Source organism: Narcine bancroftii, chromosome 3 (genome assembly GCF_036971445.1).
Source record: "Narcine bancroftii isolate sNarBan1 chromosome 3, sNarBan1.hap1, whole genome shotgun sequence".
NCBI lineage: Eukaryota > Metazoa > Chordata > Chondrichthyes > Torpediniformes > Narcinidae > Narcine > Narcine bancroftii.
In genome coordinates, this window is record NC_091471.1 from 124074972 (window position 1) to 124096242 (window position 21271).

Consider the following 21271-nt stretch of genomic DNA (forward strand, 5'->3'; position numbering starts at 1 on the left):
AGGGGAGGGGGGGATGTGTGATGTTGAGCTTAGGGGAGGGGGGCATGTGTGATCTTGAGCTTGGTGGGGGGGGTCCTGTGTGATGTTGAGCTTGGGGGAGGGGGGGGACTGTGTGATGTTGAGCTTGGGGGGGGGCGCCTGTGTGATGTAGAGCTTGGGGAGGGGGGGCCAGTGTGATGTTGAGCTTGGGGGGGGGGGGCCTGTGTGATGTTGAGCTTGGGGAGGGGGTGCCTGTGTGATGTTGAGCTTGTGGAGGAGGGACCTGTGTGAGGTTGAGTTTGGGGTGAGGGGGCATGTGTGGTGTTGAGCTTTGGGACGGGGGCCTGTGTGATGTTGATCTTGGGAAAGTGGGGGGCTGTGTGATGTTGAGCTTGCGGAGGGGGGCCCTGTATGATGTTGAGCTTGGGGAGGGGGGGCCTGTGTGATGTTGAGCTTGGGGAGGGGGTGACATGTGTGATGTTGATCTTGGGGAAGGCGTGGTCCTGTGTGATGTTGATCTTGTAGAGGGGGGAGCCTGTGTGATGATGAGCTTGGGGGGGGGTCCTGTGTGATGTTGCACTTGGGAGGAGTGGGGTTGTGTGATGTTGTGCTTGGGGAGGGGGGGGCGGGCTGTGTGATGTTGAGCTTATGGAAGGGGGGCCTGTGTGATGTTGAGGTTGGGGAAGGGGGGACCTGTATGAGGTTGAGCTTAGGGGAGGGGGGGGCCTGTGTGATGTTGAGCTTAGGAGAGGGGGGCCTGTGTGATGTTGAGCTTGGGTAAGGGGACGGCCAGTGTGATGTTGAGCTTGGGAAGGAGGGGGCCTGTGTGATGTTGAGCTTGGGGTGGGGGGGGCCTGTGTGACGTTGAGCTTGGGGAGGGGGTGGCCTGTGTGATGTTGAGCTTGGGGCAAAGGGGCCTGTGTGATGTTGGGGAGGGAGGGCCTGTGTGATGTTGAGCTTGGGGAGGGCGGGGCCTGTGTGATGTTGAGCTTGGGGAGGGGGGGCCTGTGTGATGTTGAGCTTGGGGAGGGGGCACCTGTGTGATGTTGAGCTTGGGGAGGGGGGGCCTGTGTCATGTTGAGCTTGGGGGGGGGGGCCTGAGTGATGTTGAGCTTGGGGACGGAGGGCCTGTGTCAGGTTGAGCTTGGGGAGACGGGCCTATGTGATGTTGTCCTTGGGGAAGGGGGGTGCCTGTGTGATGTTGAGCTTGGGCAGGAGGGGCCTGTGTGATGTTGAACTTGGGGAGGGGGGGCTTGTATCATGTGGAGCTTGGGGAGGGGGGGACTGTGTGATGTTGAGCTTGGGGAGGGGGAGGAGTTCCGTGTGAGGTTGAGCATATGGAAGGGGGGCCTGTGTGATGTTGAGCTTGGGGAGGGGGGGAGGGCTGTGTGATGTTGAGCTTATGGAAGGGGGGCCTGTGTGATGTTGAGCTTGGTGGGGGGGGGGCCTGTGTGATGTTGAGCTTGGGGAGGTGGAGGCCTGTGTGATGTTGAGCTTCGGGAGGGGAGGAGGGCTGTGTGATGTTGAGCTTGGGGAGGGGGGGAGGGCTGTGTGATGTTGAGCTTGAGTAGGAGGGCCTGTGTGATGTTGAGCTTGGGGAGGGGGGGACCTGTATGATGTTGAGCTTAGGGGAGGGGAGGGGCTATGTGATGTTGAGCTTAGGAGAGGGGGGCATGTGTGATGTTAATCTTGGGGGGGGGGGCCTGTGTGATGTTGAGCTTGGGGGGGGGCCTGTGTGATGTTGAGCTTGGGGGAGGGCGCCTGTGTGATGTTCAGCTTGGGGAGGGGGGGCCTGTGTGATGTTGAGCATGGGGGGGGCCTGTGTGATGTTGAGCTTGGGGAGGGGGGGCCTGTGTGATGTTGAGCTTGGGGAGGGGGTGGCCTGTGTGATGTTGAGCTTGGGTAAGAGGGGCCTGTGTGATGTTGGGGAGGGAGGGCTTGTGTGATGTTGAGCTTGGGGAGGGGGGGCCCGTGTGATGTTGAGCTTGGGGAGGGGGCTGCCTGCGTGATGTTGAGCTTGGGGAGGGGGGACCTGTATGATGTTGAGCTTGGGGAGGGGGGGCCTGTGTGATGTTGAGCTTTGGGGGGGGCCTGTGTGATGTTGAGCTTGGGGAGGGGGGGCCTGTGTGATGTTGAGCTTGGGGAGGGGGACCTGTATGATGTTGAGCTTGGGGGGGGGCTGTGTGATGTTGAGCTTAGGAGAGGGGGGCATGTGTGATGTTGAGCTTGTGGAGGAGGGGCCTGTGTGAGGTTGAGCCTGGGGGGGGCCACCTGTGTGATGTTGAGCTTGGGGAGGGGGGGCCTGTGTGATGTTGAGCTTGGGGGGGGGCCTGTGCGATGTTGAGCTTGGGGAGTAGTGGGACTGTGTGATGATGAGCTTGTGGAGGAGGGGCCTGTGTGATGTTGAGCTTGGGGTGAGGGGGCCTGTGTGATGTTGAGCTTGGGGAGTGTGGGCCTGTGTGATGTTGAGCTTGGGGAGTGGGGGCCTGTGTGATGTTGAGCTTGGGGAGGGGGGGTCATGTGTGATGTTGATCTTGGGGAAGGCGGGGTCCTGTGTGATGTTGATCTTGTAGACGGGGGGGCCTGTGTAATGTTGATCTTGGGGAAGGCGGGGTCCTGTCTGATGTTGATCTTGTAGAGGGGGGAGTCTGTGTGATGATGAGCTTGGGGAAGGGGGGGGCCTGGCTGATGTTGACCTTGGGGAGGGGGGTCGTGTGTGATGTTGCACTTTTGAGGAGTGGGGTTGTGTGATGTTGTGCCTTGGGGAGGGGGGCCTGTGTGATGTTGAGCTTCGGGAGGGGGGGGAGGGCTGTGTGATGTTGAGCTTGGGGAGGGGGGGGTGGGTTGTGTGATGTTGAGCTTGGGGAGGGGGGCCTGTGTGATGTTGAGCTTGGGGAGGGGGGGACCTGTATGATGTTGAGCTTAGGGGAGGGGGGGCCTGTGTGATGTTGAGCTTGGGAGAGGGGGTCCTGTGTGAAGTTGAGCTTGGGCAACGGGGGGCCTGTGTGATGTTGAGCTTAGAGAGGGGGGGGCCTGTGTGTGGTTGAGCTTGCGGAGGGGGGGCCTGTGTGATCTTGAGCTTGGGGAGGGGGTGGCCTGTGTGTTGTTAAGCTTGGGGAGGGGGGGGTCTGTGTTATGTTGAGCTTGTGGAGGAGGGTCCTGTGTGATGTTGAGCTATGGGAGGAGGGCCTGTGTGATGTTGAGCTTGGGGAGGGGTGGACCTGTATGATGTTGAGCTTAGGGGAGGGGGGGCTGTGTGATGTTGAGCTTAGAAGAGGGGGGCATGTGTGATGTTGAGCTTGGGGGGGGGTCCTGTGTGATGTTGAGCTTGGGGGAGGGGGGGCCGGTGTGATGTTGAGCTTGGGGGGGGCGCCTGTGTGATATTGAGCTTGGGGAGGGGGGGCCTGTGTGATGTTGAGCTTGGTGGGGGGGCCTGTGTTATGTTGAGCTTGGGGAGGGGGGGCCTGTGTGATGTTGAGCTTGTGGAGGAGGGACCTGTGTGAGGTTGAGCTTGGGGTGAGGGGGCTTGTGTGGTGTTGAGCTTTGGGAGGGGGGCCTGTGTGATGTTGATCTTGGGAAAGTGGGGGGATGTGTGATGTTGAGCTTGCGGAGGGGGGTCCTGTGTGATGTTGCACTTGGGAGGAGTGGGGTTGTGTGATGTTGTGCTTGGTGAGGTGGGCCTGTGTGATGTTGAGCATATGGAAGGGGGGCCTGTGTGATGTTGAGCTTGGGGGGGGGGGCCTGTGTGATGTTGAGCTTAGGGGGGTGCCTGTGTGATGTTGAGCTTGGGGGGGGGGCCTGTGTGATGTTGACCTTGGGGGGGGGCCTGTGTGATGTTGAGCTTGCGGAGGGGGGGCGGGCTGTGTGATGTTGAGCTTATGGAAGGGGGGCCTGTGTGATGTTGAGCTTGGGGGGGGGGGGCCTGTGTGATGTTGAGCTTAGGGGGGTGCCTGTGTGATGTTGAGCTTGGGGAGGGTGGGGCCTGTGTTATGTTGAGCTTGTGGAGGAGGGTCCTGTGTGATGTTGAGCTTGGGGAGGGGGGGACCTGTATGATGTTGAGCTTGGGGGGGGGGCCTGTGTGATGTTGACCTTGGGGGGGGGGCCTGTGTGATGTTGAGCTTCGGGAGGGGGGGCCTGTGTTATGTTGAGCTGGGGGGGGCCTGTGTGATGTTGAGCTTGTTGTGGGGGGGCCTGTGTGATGTTGAGCTTGTGGAGGAGGGGCCTGTGTGAGGTTGAGCTTGGGGTGAGGGGGCCTGTGTGGTGTTGAGCTTTGGGAGGTGGGTCTGTGTGATGTTGATCTTGGGAAAGTGGGGGGCTGTGTGATGTTGAGCTTGCGGAGGGGTGCCTGTGTGATGTTGAGCTTGGGGAGGGGGGGCCTGTGTGATGTTGAGCTTGGGGAGGGGGGGGACATATGTGATGTTGATCTTGGGGAAGGCGGGGTCCTGTGTGATGTTGATCTTGTAGAGGGGGGGGCCTGTGTGATGATGAGCTTGGGGAAGGGGGGGGCCTGGGTGATGTTGAGCTTGGGGAGGTGTGTCCTGTGTGATGTTGCACTTGGGAGGAGTGGGGTTGTGTGATGTTGTGCTTGGGGAGGTGGGTCTGTGTCATGTTGAGCATATGGAAGGGGGGCCTGTGTGATGTTGAGCTTGGTGGGGGGGTCCCTGTGTGATGTTGAGCTTGGGGAGTTGGAGGCCTGTGTGATGTTGAGCTTTGGGAGGGGGGGAGGGCTGTGTGATGTTGAGCTTGGGGAGGGGGGGACATATGTGATGTTGATCTTGGGGAGGGGGGCCTGTGTGATGTTGAGCTTGGGGAGGGGGGTCTGTGTGATGTTGAGCTTTGGGTGAGGTGGTGTGTGTGGTGTTGACCTTGTGGTGTAGGGGCCTGTGTGATGTTGAGGTTGGGGTGAGGTGGTGTGTGTGGTGTTGAGCTTTGGGAGGGGGGCCTGTGCGATGTTGATCTTGGGAAAGTGGGGGGCTGTGTGATGTTGAGCTTGCGGAGGGGGGGCCTGTGTGATGTTGATCTTGGGGAAGGCGGGGTCCTGTGTGATGTTGATCTTGTAGAGGGGGGGCCTGTGTGATGATGAGCTTGGGGAAGGGGGGGGCCTGGGTGATGTTGAGCTTGGGGAGGGGGGTCCTGTGTGATGTTGCACTTTGGAGGAGTGGGGTTGTGTGATGTTGTGCTTGGGGAGGTGGGCCTGTGTGATGTTGAGCATATGGAAGGGGGGCCTGTGTGATGTTGAGCTTGGTGGGGGGGGCCCTGTGTGATGTTGATCTTGGTGGAGGGGCCCTGTGTGATGTTGACCTTGGCGAGGGGGGGCCTATGTGATGTTGAACTTGGGGAGGGGGGACTGTGTGATGTTGAGCTTTGGGAGGGGGGCCTGTGTGATGTTGATCTTGGGAAAGTGGGGGGCTGTGTGATGTTGAGCTTGCGGAGGGGGGCCTGTGTGATGTTGAGCTTGGGGAGGGGGGGGACATGTGTGATGTTGATCTTGGGGAAGGCGGGGTCCTGTGTGATGTTGATCTTGTAGAGGGGGGAGGGAGCCTGTGTGATGATGAGCTTGGGGAAGGGGGGGGCCTGGGTGATGTTGAGCTTGGGGAGGGGGGTCCTGTGTAATGTTGCACTTGGGAGGAGTGGGGTTGTGTGATGTTGTGCTTGGGGAGGTGGGCCTGTGTGATGTTGAGCATATGGAAGGGGGGGCCTGTGTGATGTTGTGCTTGGGGAGGGGGGGCGGGCTGTGTGATGTTGAGCTTATGGAAGGGGGGCCTGTGTGATGTTGAGCTTGGTGGGGGGGGGCCCTGTGTGATGTTGAGCTTGGGGAGGTGGAGGCCTGTGTGATGTTGAGATTCGGGAGGGGGGGAGGGCTGTGTGATGTTGAGCTTAGGGAGGGGGGGCACCTGTGTGATGTTGAGCTTGGGGAGGGGGGGGCCTGTGTGATGTTGAGCTTGGTGGGTGGCCTGTGTGATGTTGAGCTTGGGGAGGAGGGCCTGTGTGATGTTGAGCTTGGGGAGGGGGGGACATGTATGATGTTGAGCTTAGGGGAGGGGGGGGCTGTGTGATGTTGAGCTTAGGAGAGGGGGACATGTGTGATGTTGAGCTTGGGGAGGGGGTGGCCTGTGTGATGTTGAGCTTGGGGAGGGGGTGGCCTGTGTGATGTTGAGCTTGGGGAGGGGGTGGCCTGTGTGATGTTGAGCTTGGGGGGGGCCTGTGCGATGTTGAGCTTGTGGAGGAGGGGCCTGTGTGATGTTGAGCTTGGGGAGTAGTGGGCCTGTGTGATGATGAGCTTGTGGAGGAGGGGCCTGTGTGATGTTGAGCTTGGGGTGAGGGGGCCTGTGTGGTGTTGAGCTTTGGGAGGTGGGTCTGTGTGATGTTGATCTTGGGAAAGTGGGGGGCTGTGTGATGTTGAGCTTGCGGAGGGGTGCCTGTGTGATGTTGAGCTTGGGGAGGGGGGGCCTGTGTGATGTTGAGCTTGGGGAGGGGGGGGACATATGTGATGTTGATCTTGGGGAAGGCGGGGTCCTGTGTGATGTTGATCTTGTAGAGGGGGGGGCCTGTGTGATGATGAGCTTGGGGAAGGGGGGGGCCTGGGTGATGTTGAGCTTGGGGAGGTGTGTCCTGTGTGATGTTGCACTTGGGAGGAGTGGGGTTGTGTGATGTTGTGCTTGGGGAGGTGGGTCTGTGTCATGTTGAGCATATGGAAGGGGGGCCTGTGTGATGTTGAGCTTGGTGGGGGGGTCCCTGTGTGATGTTGAGCTTGGGGAGTTGGAGGCCTGTGTGATGTTGAGCTTTGGGAGGGGGGGAGGGCTGTGTGATGTTGAGCTTGGGGAGGGGGGGGACATATGTGATGTTGATCTTGGGGAGGGGGGCCTGTGTGATGTTGAGCTTGGGGAGGGGGGTCTGTGTGATGTTGAGCTTTGGGTGAGGTGGTGTGTGTGGTGTTGACCTTGTGGTGTAGGGGCCTGTGTGATGTTGAGGTTGGGGTGAGGTGGTGTGTGTGGTGTGAGCTTTGGGAGGGGGCCTGTGCGATGTTGATCTTGGGAAAGTGGGGGGCTGTGTGATGTTGAGCTTGCGGAGGGGGGGCCTGTGTGATGTTGATCTTGGGGAAGGCGGGGTCCTGTGTGATGTTGATCTTGTAGAGGGGGGGCCTGTGTGATGATGAGCTTGGGGAAGGGGGGGGCCTGGGTGATGTTGAGCTTGGGGAGGGGGGTCCTGTGTGATGTTGCACTTTGGAGGAGTGGGGTTGTGTGATGTTGTGCTTGGGGAGGTGGGCCTGTGTGATGTTGAGCATATGGAAGGGGGGCCTGTGTGATGTTGAGCTTGGTGGGGGGGGCCCTGTGTGATGTTGATCTTGGTGGAGGGGCCCTGTGTGATGTTGACCTTGGCGAGGGGGGGCCTATGTGATGTTGAACTTGGGGAGGGGGGGACTGTGTGATGTTGAGCTTTGGGAGGGGGGCCTGTGTGATGTTGATCTTGGAAAGTGGGGGGCTGTGTGATGTTGAGCTTGCGGAGGGGGCCTGTGTGATGTTGAGCTTGGGGAGGGGGGGGACATGTGTGATGTTGATCTTGGGGAAGGCGGGGGTCCTGTGTGATGTTGATCTTGTAGAGGGGGGAGGGAGCCTGTGTGATGATGAGCTTGGGGAAGGGGGGGGCCTGGGTGATGTTGAGCTTGGGGAGGGGGGTCCTGTGTAATGTTGCACTTGGGAGGAGTGGGGTTGTGTGATGTTGTGCTTGGGGAGGTGGGCCTGTGTGATGTTGAGCATATGGAAGGGGGGGCCTGTGTGATGTTGTGCTTGGGGAGGGGGGGCGGGCTGTGTGATGTTGAGCTTATGGAAGGGGGGCCTGTGTGATGTTGAGCTTGGTGGGGGGGGGCCCTGTGTGATGTTGAGCTTGGGGAGGTGGAGGCCTGTGTGATGTTGAGATTCGGGAGGGGGGGGAGGGCTGTGTGATGTTGAGCTTAGGGAGGGGGGGCACCTGTGTGATGTTGAGCTTGGGGAGGGGGGGGGCCTGTGTGATGTTGAGCTTCGTGGGTGGCCTGTGTGATGTTGAGCTTGGGGAGGAGGGCCTGTGTGATGTTGAGCTTGGGGAGGGGGGGGACATGTATGATGTTGAGCTTAGGGGAGGGGGGGGCTGTGTGATGTTGAGCTTAGGAGAGGGGGACATGTGTGATGTTGAGCTTGGGGAGGGGGTGGCCTGTGTGATGTTGAGCTTGGGGAGGGGGTGGCCTGTGTGATGTTGAGCTTGGGGAGGGGGTGGCCTGTGTGATGTTGAGCTTGGGGGGGGCCTGTGCGATGTTGAGCTTGTGGAGGAGGGGCCTGTGTGATGTTGAGCTTGGGGTGAGGGGGCCTGTGTGATGTTGAGCTTGCGGAGGGGGGGGCGGGCTGTGTGATGTTGAGCTTATGGAAGGGGGGCCTGTGTGATGTTGAGCTTGGGGAGGGTGGGGCCTGTGTTATGTTGAGCTTGTGGAGGAGGGTCCTGTGTGATGTTGAGCTTGGGAAGGGGGGAACCTGTATGATGTTGAGCTTAGGGGAGGGGGCGCTGTGTGATGTTGAGCTTAGGAGAGGGGGGCATGTGTGATGTTGAGCTTGGGGGGGGGCCTGTATGATGTTGACAACTTGGGGGGGATGCCTGTGTGATGTTGAGCTTCGGGAGGGGGGCCTGTGTTATGTTGAGCTGGGGGGGGCCTGTGTGATGTTGAGCTTGGGGTGGGGGGGCCTGTGTGATGTTGAGCTTGTGGAGGAGGGGCCTGTGTGAGGTTGAGCTTGGGGTGAGGGGGCCTGTGTGGTGTTGAGCTTTGGGAGGGGGGCCTGTGTGATGTTGATCTTGGAAAGTGGGGGGCTGTGTGATGTTGAGCTTGCGGAGGGGGGCCTGTGTGATGTTGAGCTTGGGGTGGGGGGGCCTGTGTGATGTTGAGCTTGGGGAGGGGGGGGACATGTGTGATGTTGATCTTGGGGAAGGCGGGGTCCTGTGTGATGTTGATCTTGTAGAGGGGGGGGCCTGTGTGATGATGAGCTTGGGGAAGGTGGGGCCTGGGTGATGTTGAGCTTGGGGAGGGGTGTCCTGGGTGATGTTGCACTTGGAGGAGTGGGGTTGTGTGATGTTGTGCTTGGGGAGGTGGGCCTGTGTGATGTTGAGCATATGGAAGGGGGGCCTGTGTGATGTTGAGCTTGGTGGGGGGGTCCCTGTGTGATGTTGACCTTGGGAGGTGGAGGCCTGTGTGATGTTGAGCTTCGGAGGGGGGGAGGCTGTGTGATGTTGAGCTTGGGGAGGGGGGAGGGCTGTGTGATGTTGAGCTTGGGGAGTGGGGGCCTGTGTGATGTTGAGCTTGGGGAGGGGGGTCTGTGTGATGTTGAGCTTGGGGTGAGTTGGTGTGTGTGGTGTTGACCTTGTGGTGTAGGGGCCTGTGTGATGTTGAGGTTGGTGTGAGGTGGTGTGTGTGGTGTTGAGCTTGAGGGGGGGGGGCTCCTGTGTGATGTTGAGCTTGGAGGGGGGCTCCTGTGTGATGTTGAGCTTGGGGAGGGGGGTCTGTGTGATGTTGAGCTTGGGGGCGGGGCCTGCGTGATGTTGAGCTTGGAGGGGGAGGCCTGTGTGATGTTGAGCTTGGGGTGAGGTGGTCTGTGTGGTGTTGAGCTTTGGGAGGGGGGCCTGTGTGATGTTGATCTTGGGAAAGTGGGGGGCTGAGTGATGTTGAGCTTGCGGAGGTGGCGCCTGTGTGATGTTGATCTTGGGGAAGGAGGGTGATTGTGTGATGTTGAGCTTGGGGAGGAGGGGCCTGTGTGATGTTGAGCTTGGGGAGGAGGGGCCTGTGTGATGTTGAACTTGGGAGGGGGGCTTGTGTGATGTTGAGCTTGGGGACGGGGGGCCTGTGTGATGTTGAGCTTGGGGAGGGGGGGGCCTGTGTGACGTTGAGCTTGGGGAGGGGGGGCCTGTGTGACGTTGAGCTTGGGGAAGGGGGGCCTGTGTGATGTTGAACTTGGGGAGGGGGGGGACATGTGTGATGTTGATCTTGGGGTAGGCGGGGACCAGTGTGATGACGAGCTTGGGGAGGGGGGGGCCTGTGTGATGACGAGCTTGGGGAGGGGGGGGCCTGTGTGATGTTGAGGTTGGGGAGGGGGGGACATGTGTGATGTTGATCTAGGGGAAGGCGGGGTCCTGTGTGATGTTGATCTTGTAGAGGGGGGAGCCTGTGTGATGATGAGCTTGGGGAAGGGGGGGGCGTGGGTGATGTTGAGCTTGGGGAGGGGGGTCCTGTGTAATGTTGCACTTGGGAGGAGTGGGGTTGTGTGATGTTGTGCTTGGGGAGGTAGGCCTGTGTGATGTTGAGCATATGGAAGGGGGGCCTGTGTGATGTTGTGCTTGGTGAGGGGGGGGCGGGCTGTGTGATGTTGAGCTTATGGAAGGGGGGCCTGTGTAATGTTGAGCTTGGTGGGGGGGGCCCTGTGTGATGTTGAGCTTGGGGAGGTGGAGGCCTGTGTGATGTTGAGATTCGGGAGGGGGGGAGGGCTGTGTGATGTTGAGCTTAGGGAGGGGGGAGGGCTGTGTGATGTTGAGCTTGGGGAGGGGGGGCCTGTGTGATGTTGAACTTGGGGGGGGGGCCTGTGTGATGTTGAGCTGGTGGGGGGGGGGCGCCTGTGTGATGTTGAGCTTGGGGATGGGGGCCTGTGTGATGTTGAGCTTGCGGAGGGGGGGGCGGGCTGTGTGATGTTGAGCTTATGGAAGGGGGGCCTGTGTGATGTTGAGCTTGGGGAGGGTGGGGCCTGTGTTATGTTGAGCTTGTGGAGGAGGGTCCTGTGTGATGTTGAGCTTGGGGAGGAGGGCCTGTGTGATGTTGAGCTTGGGGAGGGGGGGACATGTATGATGTTGAGCTTAGGGGAGGGGGGGGGCTGTGTGATGTTGAGCTTAGGAGAGGGGGGCATGTGTGATGTTGAGCTTGGGGAGGGGGTGGCCTGTGTGATGTTGAGCTTGGGGGGGCCTGTGCGATGTTGAGCTTGGGGAGGAGTGGGCCTGTGTGATGTTGAGCTTGTGGAGGAGGGGCCTGTGTGATGTTGAGCTTGGGGTGAGGGGGCTTGTGTGATGTTGAGCTTGCGGAGGGGGGGCGGGCTGTGTGATGTTGAGCTTATGGAAGGGGGGCCTGTGTGATGTTGAGCTTGGGGGGGGGGTCCTGTGTGATGTTGAGCTTAGGGGGGTGCCTGTGTGATGTTGAGCTTGGGGAGGGTGGGGCCTGTGTTATGTTGAGCTTGTGGAGGAGGGTCCTGTGTGATGTTGAGCTTGGGGAGGAGTGCCTGTGTGATGTTGAGCTTGGGGAGGGGGGGACCTGTATGATGTTGAGCTTAGGGGAGGGGGCGCTGTGTGATGTTGAGCTTAGGAGAGGGGGGCATGTGTGATGTTGAGCTTGGGGGGGGGCCTGTGTGATGTTGACCTTGGGGGGGGGGCCTGTGTGATGTTGAGCTTCGGGGGGGGGGCCTGTGTTATGTTGAGCTGGGGGGGGCCTGTGTGATGTTGAGCTTGGGGTGGGGGGGCCTGTGTGATGTTGAGCTGGTGGAGGAGGGGCCTGTGTGAGGTTGAGCTTGGGGTGAGGGGGCCTGTGTGGTGTTGAGCTTTGGGAGGGGGGCCTGTGTGATGTTGATCTTGGGAAAGTGGGGGGCTGTGTGATGTTGAGCTTGCGGAGGGGGGCCTGTGTGATGTTGAGCTTGGGGAGGGGGGGTACATGTGTGATGTTGATCTTGGGGAAGGCGGGGTCCTGTGTGATGTTGATCTTGTAGAGGGGGGGGCCTGTGTGATGATGAGCTTGGGGAAGGTGGGGGCCTGGGTGTTGTTGAGCTTGGGTAGGGGTGTCCTGTGTGATGTTGCACTTGGGAGGAGTGGGGTTGTGTGATGTTGTGCTTGGGGAGGTGGGCCTGTGTGATGTTGAGCATATGGAAGGGGGGCCTGTGTGATGTTGAGCTTGGTGGGGGGGTCCCTGTGTGATGTTGAGCTTGGGGAGGTGGAGGCCTGTGTGATGTTGAGCTTCGGGAGGGGGGGAGGGCTGTGTGATGTTGAGCTTGGGGAGGGGGGGAGGGCTGTGTGATGTTGAGCTTGGGGAGGGGGGGCCTGTGTGATGTTGAGCTTGGCGAGGGGGGTCTGTGTGATGTTGAGCTTGGGGTGAGGTGGTGTGTGTGGTGTTGACCTTGTGGTGTAGGGGCCTGTGTGATGTTGAGGTTGGGGTGAGGTGGTGTGTGTGGTGTTGAGCTTTGGGAGGGGGGCCTGTGCGATGTTGGTCTTGGGAAAGTGGGGGGCTGTGTGATGTTGAGCTTGCGGAGGGGGGGCCTGTGTGATGTTGAGCTTGCGGAGGGGGGGCCTGTGTGATGTTGAGCTTGGGGGGGGGGGGGGCATGTGTGATGTTGATCTTGGGGAAGGCGGGGTCCTGTGTGATGTTGATCTTGTAGAGGGGGGGGCCTGTGTGATGATGAGCTTGGGGAAGGGGGGGGCCTGGGTGATGTTGAGCTTGGGGAGAGGGGTCCTGTGTGATGTTGCACTTTGAAGGAGTGGGGTTGTGTGATGTTGTGCTTGGGGAGGTGGGCCTGTGTGATGTTGAGCATATGGAAGGCGGGCCTGTGTGATGTTGAGCTTGGGGAGGGGGGGAGGACTGTGTGATGTTGAGCATATGGAAGGGGGGCCTGTGTGATGTTGAGCTTGGTGGGGGGGGCCCTGTGTGATGTTGAGCTTGGTGGGGGGGGCCCTGTGTGATGTTGAGCTTGGGGAGGTGGAGGCCTGTGTGATGTTGAGCTTCGGGAGGGGGGGAGGGCAGTGTGATGTTGAGCTTGGGGAGGGGGGGAGGGCTGTGTGATGTTGATCTTGTAGCGGGGGGGGCCTGTGTGATGATGAGCTTGGGGAAGGGGGGGGCCTGGTTGATGTTGAGCTTGGGGAGGGGGGTCCTGTGTGATGTTGCACTTAGGAGGAGTGGGCTTGTGTGATGTTGTGCTTGGGGAGGTGGGCCTGTGAGATGTTGAGCTGGGGGAGGGGGGCCTGAGTGATGTTGAGCTTGGAGAGGGCCTGGGTGATGTTGAGCACGGGGAGGGGTGAAGGCCTGGGTGATGTTGAGCTTGGGGAGGGGGGCCTGTGTGATGTTGCACTTGGGAGGAGTGGGCTTGTGTGATGTTGACCTTGGCGAGGGGGGGCCTATGTGATGTTGAGCTTGGGGAGGGGGGCCTGTGTGATGTTGAGCTTGGGGAAGGGGGGGAACCTGTATGATGTTGAGCTTAGCGGAGGGGGGGGGGCCTGTGTGATGTTGAGCATGGGAGAGGGGGGCCTTTGTGAAGTTGAGCTTGGGCAAGGGGGGGCCTGTGTGATGTTGAGCTTGGGGAGGGGGGGAGGGCTGTGTGATTTTGAGCTTGGGGAGGGGGGGAGGGCTGTGTGATGTTGAGCTTGGGGAGGGGGGGCCTGTGTGATGTTGAGCTTGTGGGGGGGGGCTTGTGTGATGTTGAGCTTGGGGGGGGGCTCCTGTGTGATGTTGAGCTTGGGGGGGGGCTCCTGTGTGATGTTGAGCTTGGGGAGGGGGGTCTGTGTGATGTTGAGCTTGGGGGGGGGGGGCCTGCGTGATGTTGAGCTTGGAGGGGGAGGCCTGTGTGATGTTGAGCTTGGGGTGAGGTGGTCTGTGTGGTGTTGAGCTTGGGGGGAGGGGGGCCTGTGTGATGTTGATCTTGGGAAAGTGGGGGGCTGTGTGATGTTGAGCTTGTGGAGGTGGCGCCTGTGTGATGTTGATCTTGGGGAAGGGGGGTGACTGTGTGATGTTGAGCTTGTGGAGGAGGGGCCTGTGTGATGTTGAACTTGGGAGGGGGGGCTTGTGTGATGTTGAGCTTGGGGACGGGGGGGCCTGTGTGATGTTGAGCTTGGGGAGGGGGGGGCCTGTGTGATTTTGAGCTTGGGGGGGGGGGGCTGGGTGACGTTGAGCTTGGGGAGGGGGGGCCTGTGTGATGTTGAGCTTGGGGAGGGGGGGCCTGTGTGATGTTGAGCTTGGGGAGGGGGGGCCTGTGTGATGTTGAACTTGGGGAGGGGGGGACCTGTGTGATGTTGATCTTGTAGAGGGGGGGCCTGTGTGATGAAGAGCTTGGGGAGGGGAGGGCCTGTGTGATGTTGAACTTGGGGAGGGGGGGGCCTGTGTGATTTTGTGTTTGGGGACGGGGGGCATGTGCGATGTTGACCTTGGGGAAGGGGGGCCTGTGTGATGTTGAGCTTGGGGAGGTGGGCCTGTGTGATGTTGAGCTTGGGGGAGGGGGACCTATGTGATGTTGAGCTTGGGGGAGGGGGCCTGTGTGATGTTGAGCTTGGGGAGGGGGGGGCCTGTGCGATGTTGACTTTGGGGAAGGGAGGCCTGTGTGATGTTGAGCTTGGGGAGGGGGGGGGGCTGTGTGATGTTGAGCTTGGGGAGGGGGGGGTAGCTGTTGAGCTTGGGGAGGGGGAGGCCTGTGTGATGTTGAGCTTGGGGTGGGGGGGTGGGCTGTGTGATGTTGAGCTTATAGAAGGTGGGCCTGTGTGATGTTGAGCTTGGTGGGGGGGGGGGCCCGTGTGGTATTGATCTTGGGGAAGGGGAGCCTGTGTAATATTGAGCTTGGGAAGGGGGGGCTTGTGTGACGTTGAGCTTGGGGAGGGGGGGCCTGTGTGATGTTGAACTTGGGGAGGGGAGGCCTGTGTGATGTTGAACTTGGGGGAGGGGGGCCTGTGTGATGTTCAGCTTGGAGAGGGGGGACTATGTGATGTTCAGCTTGGAGAGGGGGGCCTGTGTGATGTTGGGGAGGGAGGGCCTGTGTGATGTTGTGCTTGGGGAGGGGGGACCTGTGTGATGTTGAGCTTGGGGAGGGGGGGCCTGTGTGATGTTGAACTTGGGGAGGGGGGGGACCTGTGTGATGTTGATCTTGTAGAGGGGGGGCCTGTGTGATGACGAGCTTGGGGAGGGGAGGGCCTGTGTGATGTTGAACTTGGGGAGGGGGGGGCCTGTGTGATGTTGAGCTTGGGGGAGGGGGACCTATGTGATGTTGAGCTTGGGGGAGGGGGCCTGTGTGATGTTGAGCTTGGGGCGGGGGGGGCCTGTGCGATGTTGACTTTGGGGAAGGGAGGCCTGTGTGATGTTGAGCTTGGGGAGGGGGGGGGGCTGTGTGATGTTGAGCTTGGGGAGGGGGGGGTAGCTGTTGAGCTTGGGGAGGGGGAGGCCTGTGTGATGTTGAGCTTGGGGTGGGGGGGTGGGCTGTGTGATGTTGAGCTTATAGAAGGTGGGCCTGTGTGATGTTGAGCTTGGTGGGGGGGGGGCCCGTGTGGTATTGATCTTGGGGAAGGGGAGCCTGTGTAATATTGAGCTTGGGAAGGGGGGGGCCTGTGTGACGTTGAGCTTGGGGAGGGGGGGCCTGTGTGATGTTGAACTTGGGGAGGGGAGGCCTGTGTGATGTTGAACTTGGGGGAGGGGGGCCTGTGTGATGTTCAGCTTGGAGAGGGGGGACTATGTGATGTTCAGCTTGGAGAGGGAGGCCTGTGTGATGTTGGGGAGGGAGGGCCTGTGTGATGTTGAGCTTGGGGAGGGTGGGGCCTGTGTGATGTTGAGTTTGGGGAGGGGGGGGCCTGTGTGATGTTGTGCTTGGGGAGGGGGGGCCTGTGTGATGTTGAGCTTGGGGAGGGGGGGCCTGTGTGATGTTGAGCTTGGGGAGGGGGGGCCTGTGTGATGTTGAACTTGGGGAGGGGGGGACCTGTGTGATGTTGATCTTGTAGTGGGGGGGCCTGTGTGATGACGAGCTTGGGGAGGGGAGGGCCTGTGTGATGTTGAACTTGGGGAGGGGGGGGCCTGTGTGATGTTGAGCTTGGGGAGGGGGCGCCTCTGTGATGTTGAGCTTGGGGAAGTGGGCCCTGTGTGATGTTGAGCTTGGGGAGGGGGGGGCCTGTGTGATGTTGAGCTTGGGGAGGGGGGCCTGTTTGATGTTGGGGAGGGGGGCCTGTTTGATGTTGGGGAGGGAGGGCCTGTGTGATGTTGGGGAGGGGGCGCCTGTGTGATGTTGAGCTTGGGGAGGGGGGGGTAGCTGTTGAGCTTGGGGAGGGGGAGGCCTGTGTGATGTTGAGCTTGGGGTGGGGGGGTGGGCTGTGTGATGTTGAGCTTATAGAATGTGGGCCTGTGTGATGTTGAGCTTGGTGGGGGGGGGGCCCATGTGGTATTGATCTTGGGGAAGGGGAGCCTGTGTAATATTGAGCTTGGGAAGGGGGGGGCCTGTGTGACGTTGAGCTTGGGGAGGGGGGGCCTGTGTGATGTTGAACTTGGGGAGGGGAGGCCTGTGTGATGTTGAACTTGGGGGAGGGGGGCCTGTGTGATGTTCAGCTTGGAGAGGGGGGACTATGTGATGTTCAGCTTGGAGAGGGGGGCCTGTGTGATGTTGGGGAGGGAGGGCCTGTGTGATGTTGAGCTTGGGGAGGGTGGGGCCTGTGTGATGTTGAGTTTGGGGAGGGGGGGGCCTGTGTGATGTTGTGCTTGGGGAGGGGGGGCCTGTGTGATGTTGAGCTTGGGGAGGGGGGGCCTGTGTGATGTTGAACTTGGGGAGGGGGGGGACCTGTGTGATGTTGATCTTGTAGAGGGGGGGCCTGTGTGATGACGAGCTTGGGGAGGGGAGGGCCTGTGTGATGTTGAACTTGGGGAGGGGGGGGCCTGTGTGATGTTGAGCTTGGGGGAGGGGGACCTATGTGATGTTGAGCTTGGGGGAGGGGGCCTGTGTGATGTTGAGCTTGGGGAGGGGGGGGCCTGTGCGATGTTGACTTTGGGGAAGGGAGGCCTGTGCGATGTTGAGCTTGGGGAGGGGGGGGGGGCTGTGTGATGTTGAGCTTGGGGAGGGGGGGGGTAGCTGTTGAGCTTGGGGAGGGGGAGGCCTGTGTGATGTTGAGCTTGGGGTGGGGGGGTGGGCTGTGTGATGTTGAGCTTATAGAAGGTGGGCCTGTGTGATGTTGAGCTTGGTGGGGGGGGGCCCGTGTGGTATTGATCTTGGGGAAGGGGAGCCTGTGTAATATTGAGCTTGGGAAGGGGGGGGCCTGTGTGACGTTGAGCTTGGGGAGGGGGGGCCTGTGTGATGTTGAACTTGGGGAGGGGAGGCCTGTGTGATGTTGAACTTGGGGGAGGGGGGCCTGTGTGATGTTCAGCTTGGAGAGGGGGGACTATGTGATGTTCAGCTTGGAGAGGGGGGCCTGTGTGATGTTGGGGAGGGAGGGCCTGTGTGATGTTGAGCTTGGGGAGGGTGGGGCCTGTGTGATGTTGAGTTTGGGGAGGGGGGGGGCCTGTGTGATGTTGTGCTTGTGGAGGGGGGGCCTGTGTGATGTTGAGCTTGGGGAGGGGGGGCCTGTGTGATGTTGAACTTGGGGAGGGGGGGACCTGTGTGATGTTGATCTTGTAGAGGGGGGGCCTGTGTGATGACGAGCTTGGGGAGGGGAGGGCCTGTGTGATGTTGAACTTGGGGAGGGGGGGCCTGTGTGATGTTGAGCTTGGGGAGGGGGCGCCTCTGTGATGTTGAGCTTGGGGAGGGGGGGGCCTGTGTGATGTTGAGCTTGGGGAGGGGGGCCTGTTTGATGTTGGGGAGGGAGGGCCTGTGTGATGTTGGGGAGGGGGCGCCTGTGTGATGTTGAGCTTGGGGAGGGGGGGGTAGCTGTTGAGCTTGGGGAGGGGGAGGCCTGTGTGATGTTGAGCTTGGGGTGGGGGGTGGGCTGTGTGATGTTGAGCTTATAGAAGGTGGGCCTGTGTGATGTTGAGCTTGGTGGGGGGGGGGCCCGTGTGGTATTGATCTTGGGGAAGGGGAGCCTGTGTAATATTGAGCTTGGGAAGGGGGGGGCCTGTGTGACGTTGAGCTTGGGGAGGGGGGGCCTGTGTGATGTTGAACTTGGGGAGGGGAGGCCTGTGTGATGTTGAACTTGGGGGAGGGGGGCCTGTGTGATGTTCAGCTTGGAGAGGGGGGACTATGTGATGTTCAGCTTGGAGAGGGGGGACTGTGTGATGTTCAGCTTGGAGAGGGGGGCCTGTGTGATGTTGGGGAGGGAGGGCCTGTGTGATGTTGAGCTTGGGGAGGGTGGGGCCTGTGTGATGTTGAGTTTGGGGAGGGGGGGGCCTGTGTGATGTTGTGCTTGGGGAGGGGGGGCCTGTGTGATGTTGAGCTTGGGGAGGGGGGGCCTGTGTGATGTTGAACTTGGGGAGGGGGGGACCTGTGTGATGTTGATCTTGTAGAGGGGGGGCCTGTGTGATGACGAGCTTGGGGAGGGGAGGGCCTGTGTGATGTTGAACTTGGGGAGGGGGGGGCCTGTGTGATGTTGAGCTTGGGGGAGGGGGACCTATGTGATGTTGAGCTTGGGGGAGGGGGCCTGTGTGATGTTGAGCTTGGGGAGGGGGGGGCCTGTGCGATGTTGACTTTGGGGAAGGGAGGCCTGTGTGATGTTGAGCTTGGGGAGGGGGGGGGGCTGTGTGATGTTGAGCTTGGGGAGGGGGGGGTAGCTGTTGAGCTTGGGGAGGGGGAGGCCTGTGTGATGTTGAGCTTGGGGTGGGGGGGTGGGCTGTGTGATGTTGAGCTTATAGAAGGTGGGCCTGTGTGATGTTGAGCTTGGTGGGGGGGGGCCCGTGTGGTATTGATCTTGGGGAAGGGGAGCCTGTGTAATATTGAGCTTGGGAAGGGGGGGGCCTGTGTGACGTTGAGCTTGGGGAGGGGGGGCCTGTGTGATGTTGAACTTGGGGAGGGGAGGCCTGTGTGATGTTGAACTTGGGGGAGGGGGGCCTGTGTGATGTTCAGCTTGGAGAGGGGGGACTATGTGATGTTCAGCTTGGAGAGGGGGGCCTGTGTGATGTTGGGGAGGGAGGGCCTGTGTGATGTTGAGCTTGGGGAGGGTGGGGCCTGTGTGATGTTGAGTTTGGGGAGGGGGGGGCCTGTGTGATGTTGTGCTTGTGGAGGGGGGGCCTGTGTGATGTTGAGCTTGGGGAGGGGGGGCCTGTGTGATGTTGAACTTGGGGAGGGGGGGACCTGTGTGATGTTGATCTTGTAGAGGGGGGGCCTGTGTGATGACGAGCTTGGGGAGGGGAGGGCCTGTGTGATGTTGAACTTGGGGAGGGGGGGGCCTGTGTGATGTTGAGCTTGGGGAGGGGGCGCCTCTGTGATGTTGAGCTTGGGGAAGTGGGCCCTGTGTGATGTTGAGCTTGGGGAGGGGGGGGGCCTGTGTGATGTTGAGCTTGGGGAGGGGGGCCTGTTTGATGTTGGGGAGGGAGGGCCTGTGTGATGTTGGGGAGGGGGCGCCTGTGTGATGTTGAGCTTGGGGAGGGGGGCCTGTGTGATGTTAAGCTTGGAGCGGGAGGGGGAAGGTCTGTGCGATGGTCTTGGCAAATGAAGGGGTGCTGGTTTCTATAATGTTCTGGCCGGGTCCGGAGCCGGACGCCGAGCCCAACCCGTCTCGGGCACCCAGTGACGGACGAGGTTCTGACACTTGTCTCCCACCCCTTTGGCATCGGGGGGCTTAAACGACCGACGTTGCTGCCGCACGCAGGCCTTCCCCGCGGCCAGAACTCACGATATTCCCGAGTGTACATCAGCGGCCGGAAGTAGATCGGGTAGAAGGCAGCACCGACTGCAGCCACAAAACCGCCGAACACCAACATCATGCGCAGGTTCCTGGACATGGTGGACTGGAGGGGGAACGCCGCGCGCGTCGCCGACCACGCCTGCGCGAACCGTGAGGTAACTCAACGGGAGCCATCTTTGAGACGGGCACGTGAAGCACGGCCTCTTTCCACCAAACGCGCTTGAGTTGATGTTCAAGCCTCTCATTTGGAGTTGACGTGTATTTCAACATTATTTGCATTTTAAGTTGTCAGCCTCCACGGCCAGGAGTCATTGCACCCACGTACCCACCCGCAGGCCAAGCCCTTAGCGCAAAACTTTTAAAATTGCATTATAATTTTAATTATTTAATTATCATTTCGCAAAATGAAATAAAATTAAAAAAAATTGAAAAATATTTGCCTACGCGCGTGACGTCAGAATGACGTTTTAATGCGTGAAGCGCCTGACATCATGTGTGCGCCAGATTTAATCTCGAATCAAGTGACCGTTCCTTCCTTCTGAATCTGTTCTTAAGAACACAACAAAAAATGGATAGAAGAACACGGCTGGATTTATCGGCTTCTTCAAGGCATCCTGCAGCTCCACCAGTGCCCAGCAGGGCCACCTTTTGTGTCCAGCAAGAGTCTCCTGCAGCGAGCAGCCTTGATGCACCCCCGAAAGTCAGCGTTGGCTGTGGAAGATAACCTCAGGCCTGACCGGCCCAACCGAATCGACCGTCAACAGTACCCTGCTAACAATTTCAGTGGTAGGAACTGTTCATTTGTCTGCTGGTTATCACAAACCGTGATGGGCGTGAATACACTGTCAAGGCTGATACAGCATTTTGATTTTGGACTTGGAAACTGGTTGCCTATGTGAGTGTGGACTTTACTAACAGGAAAAATACTTGGGAGAGAGAGAGATCAGGGATTTCATAAACATAGATCTTCAAAGGAGCGTATCTCTTGCTGTTGAAGTCGCAGGAGAGGCGTGTCCTTGCTGGAAAGGAAATTTCAACACTTTTCAATGAAGACCAACTACGAAAAACCAAGAAGCCCCTCAAACACCAGAAAGGGGAGGAAGGACGTGATGCCACAATGTGGTTAATAGTGTAATAGTGTGAACACTTTTCCTTTTGTATTTACTTTATTGTAAATAAAGTTTGTTTTGGTGGAGGTTCAGTGCTCATCTTATTTATCCCATTGAGAAGATGATAAATATATGTGAAGCACAAAATGATTGCTTTCGAAAATAGATTTATTTCCATGGACGTTTGAGTGCAGGAATACATCAGAGGGGTTGTCTCCAAAATGAGTCACCTGGCTTCCAAAACCACGCGCGCTTGTCTGAAACACCGGGGGGAAAGTGTGATCGCGCGGTGGATGGGGGAGGACCATGGCAGGTTAAGCCTTCTTTTCCCCCCCCCCCCCACCCCTGTTACCCTAATGACCCCTGAAATAGATCCCTTCTGACGCTGACCCTACGTAGGAGTCACTGAAAAGAAATATACTATAGATCGGAGCCCTTGTCAAAGCCAGAAAGTTGGCGAGAGATTGAACTCCTTGGCCAGTCTCTCAGGATCAATAATGATACAGTTCTACTTTGGATTCAGGCACCAATGTGGAAAGTGGAGTCGTTGCCTCAGATTGAGCAAGAGGTGCCAATTGTGATGAACAGGTGGATCGTACTCTGCTTATTCACGTTGTGTATTTCAAAGCATGAATTTA

At 59.3% G+C, this 21271-nt stretch overlaps 1 protein-coding gene across 1 annotated transcript in view; it reads right to left on the minus strand.

Annotated features, from left to right (window-relative positions):
* Positions 1-19707, minus strand: part of smim20 (small integral membrane protein 20) — a 97867-nt gene extending 78160 nt beyond the window's left edge. The window contains exon 1 of the mRNA XM_069925027.1: positions 19513-19707. Within this exon, the coding sequence (XP_069781128.1) occupies positions 19513-19621 (109 nt within the window). The 5' untranslated portion in view covers positions 19622-19707. The remainder of the gene's footprint in view (positions 1-19512) is intronic.
* Between the last annotated feature and the right edge of the window lie 1564 nt (positions 19708-21271).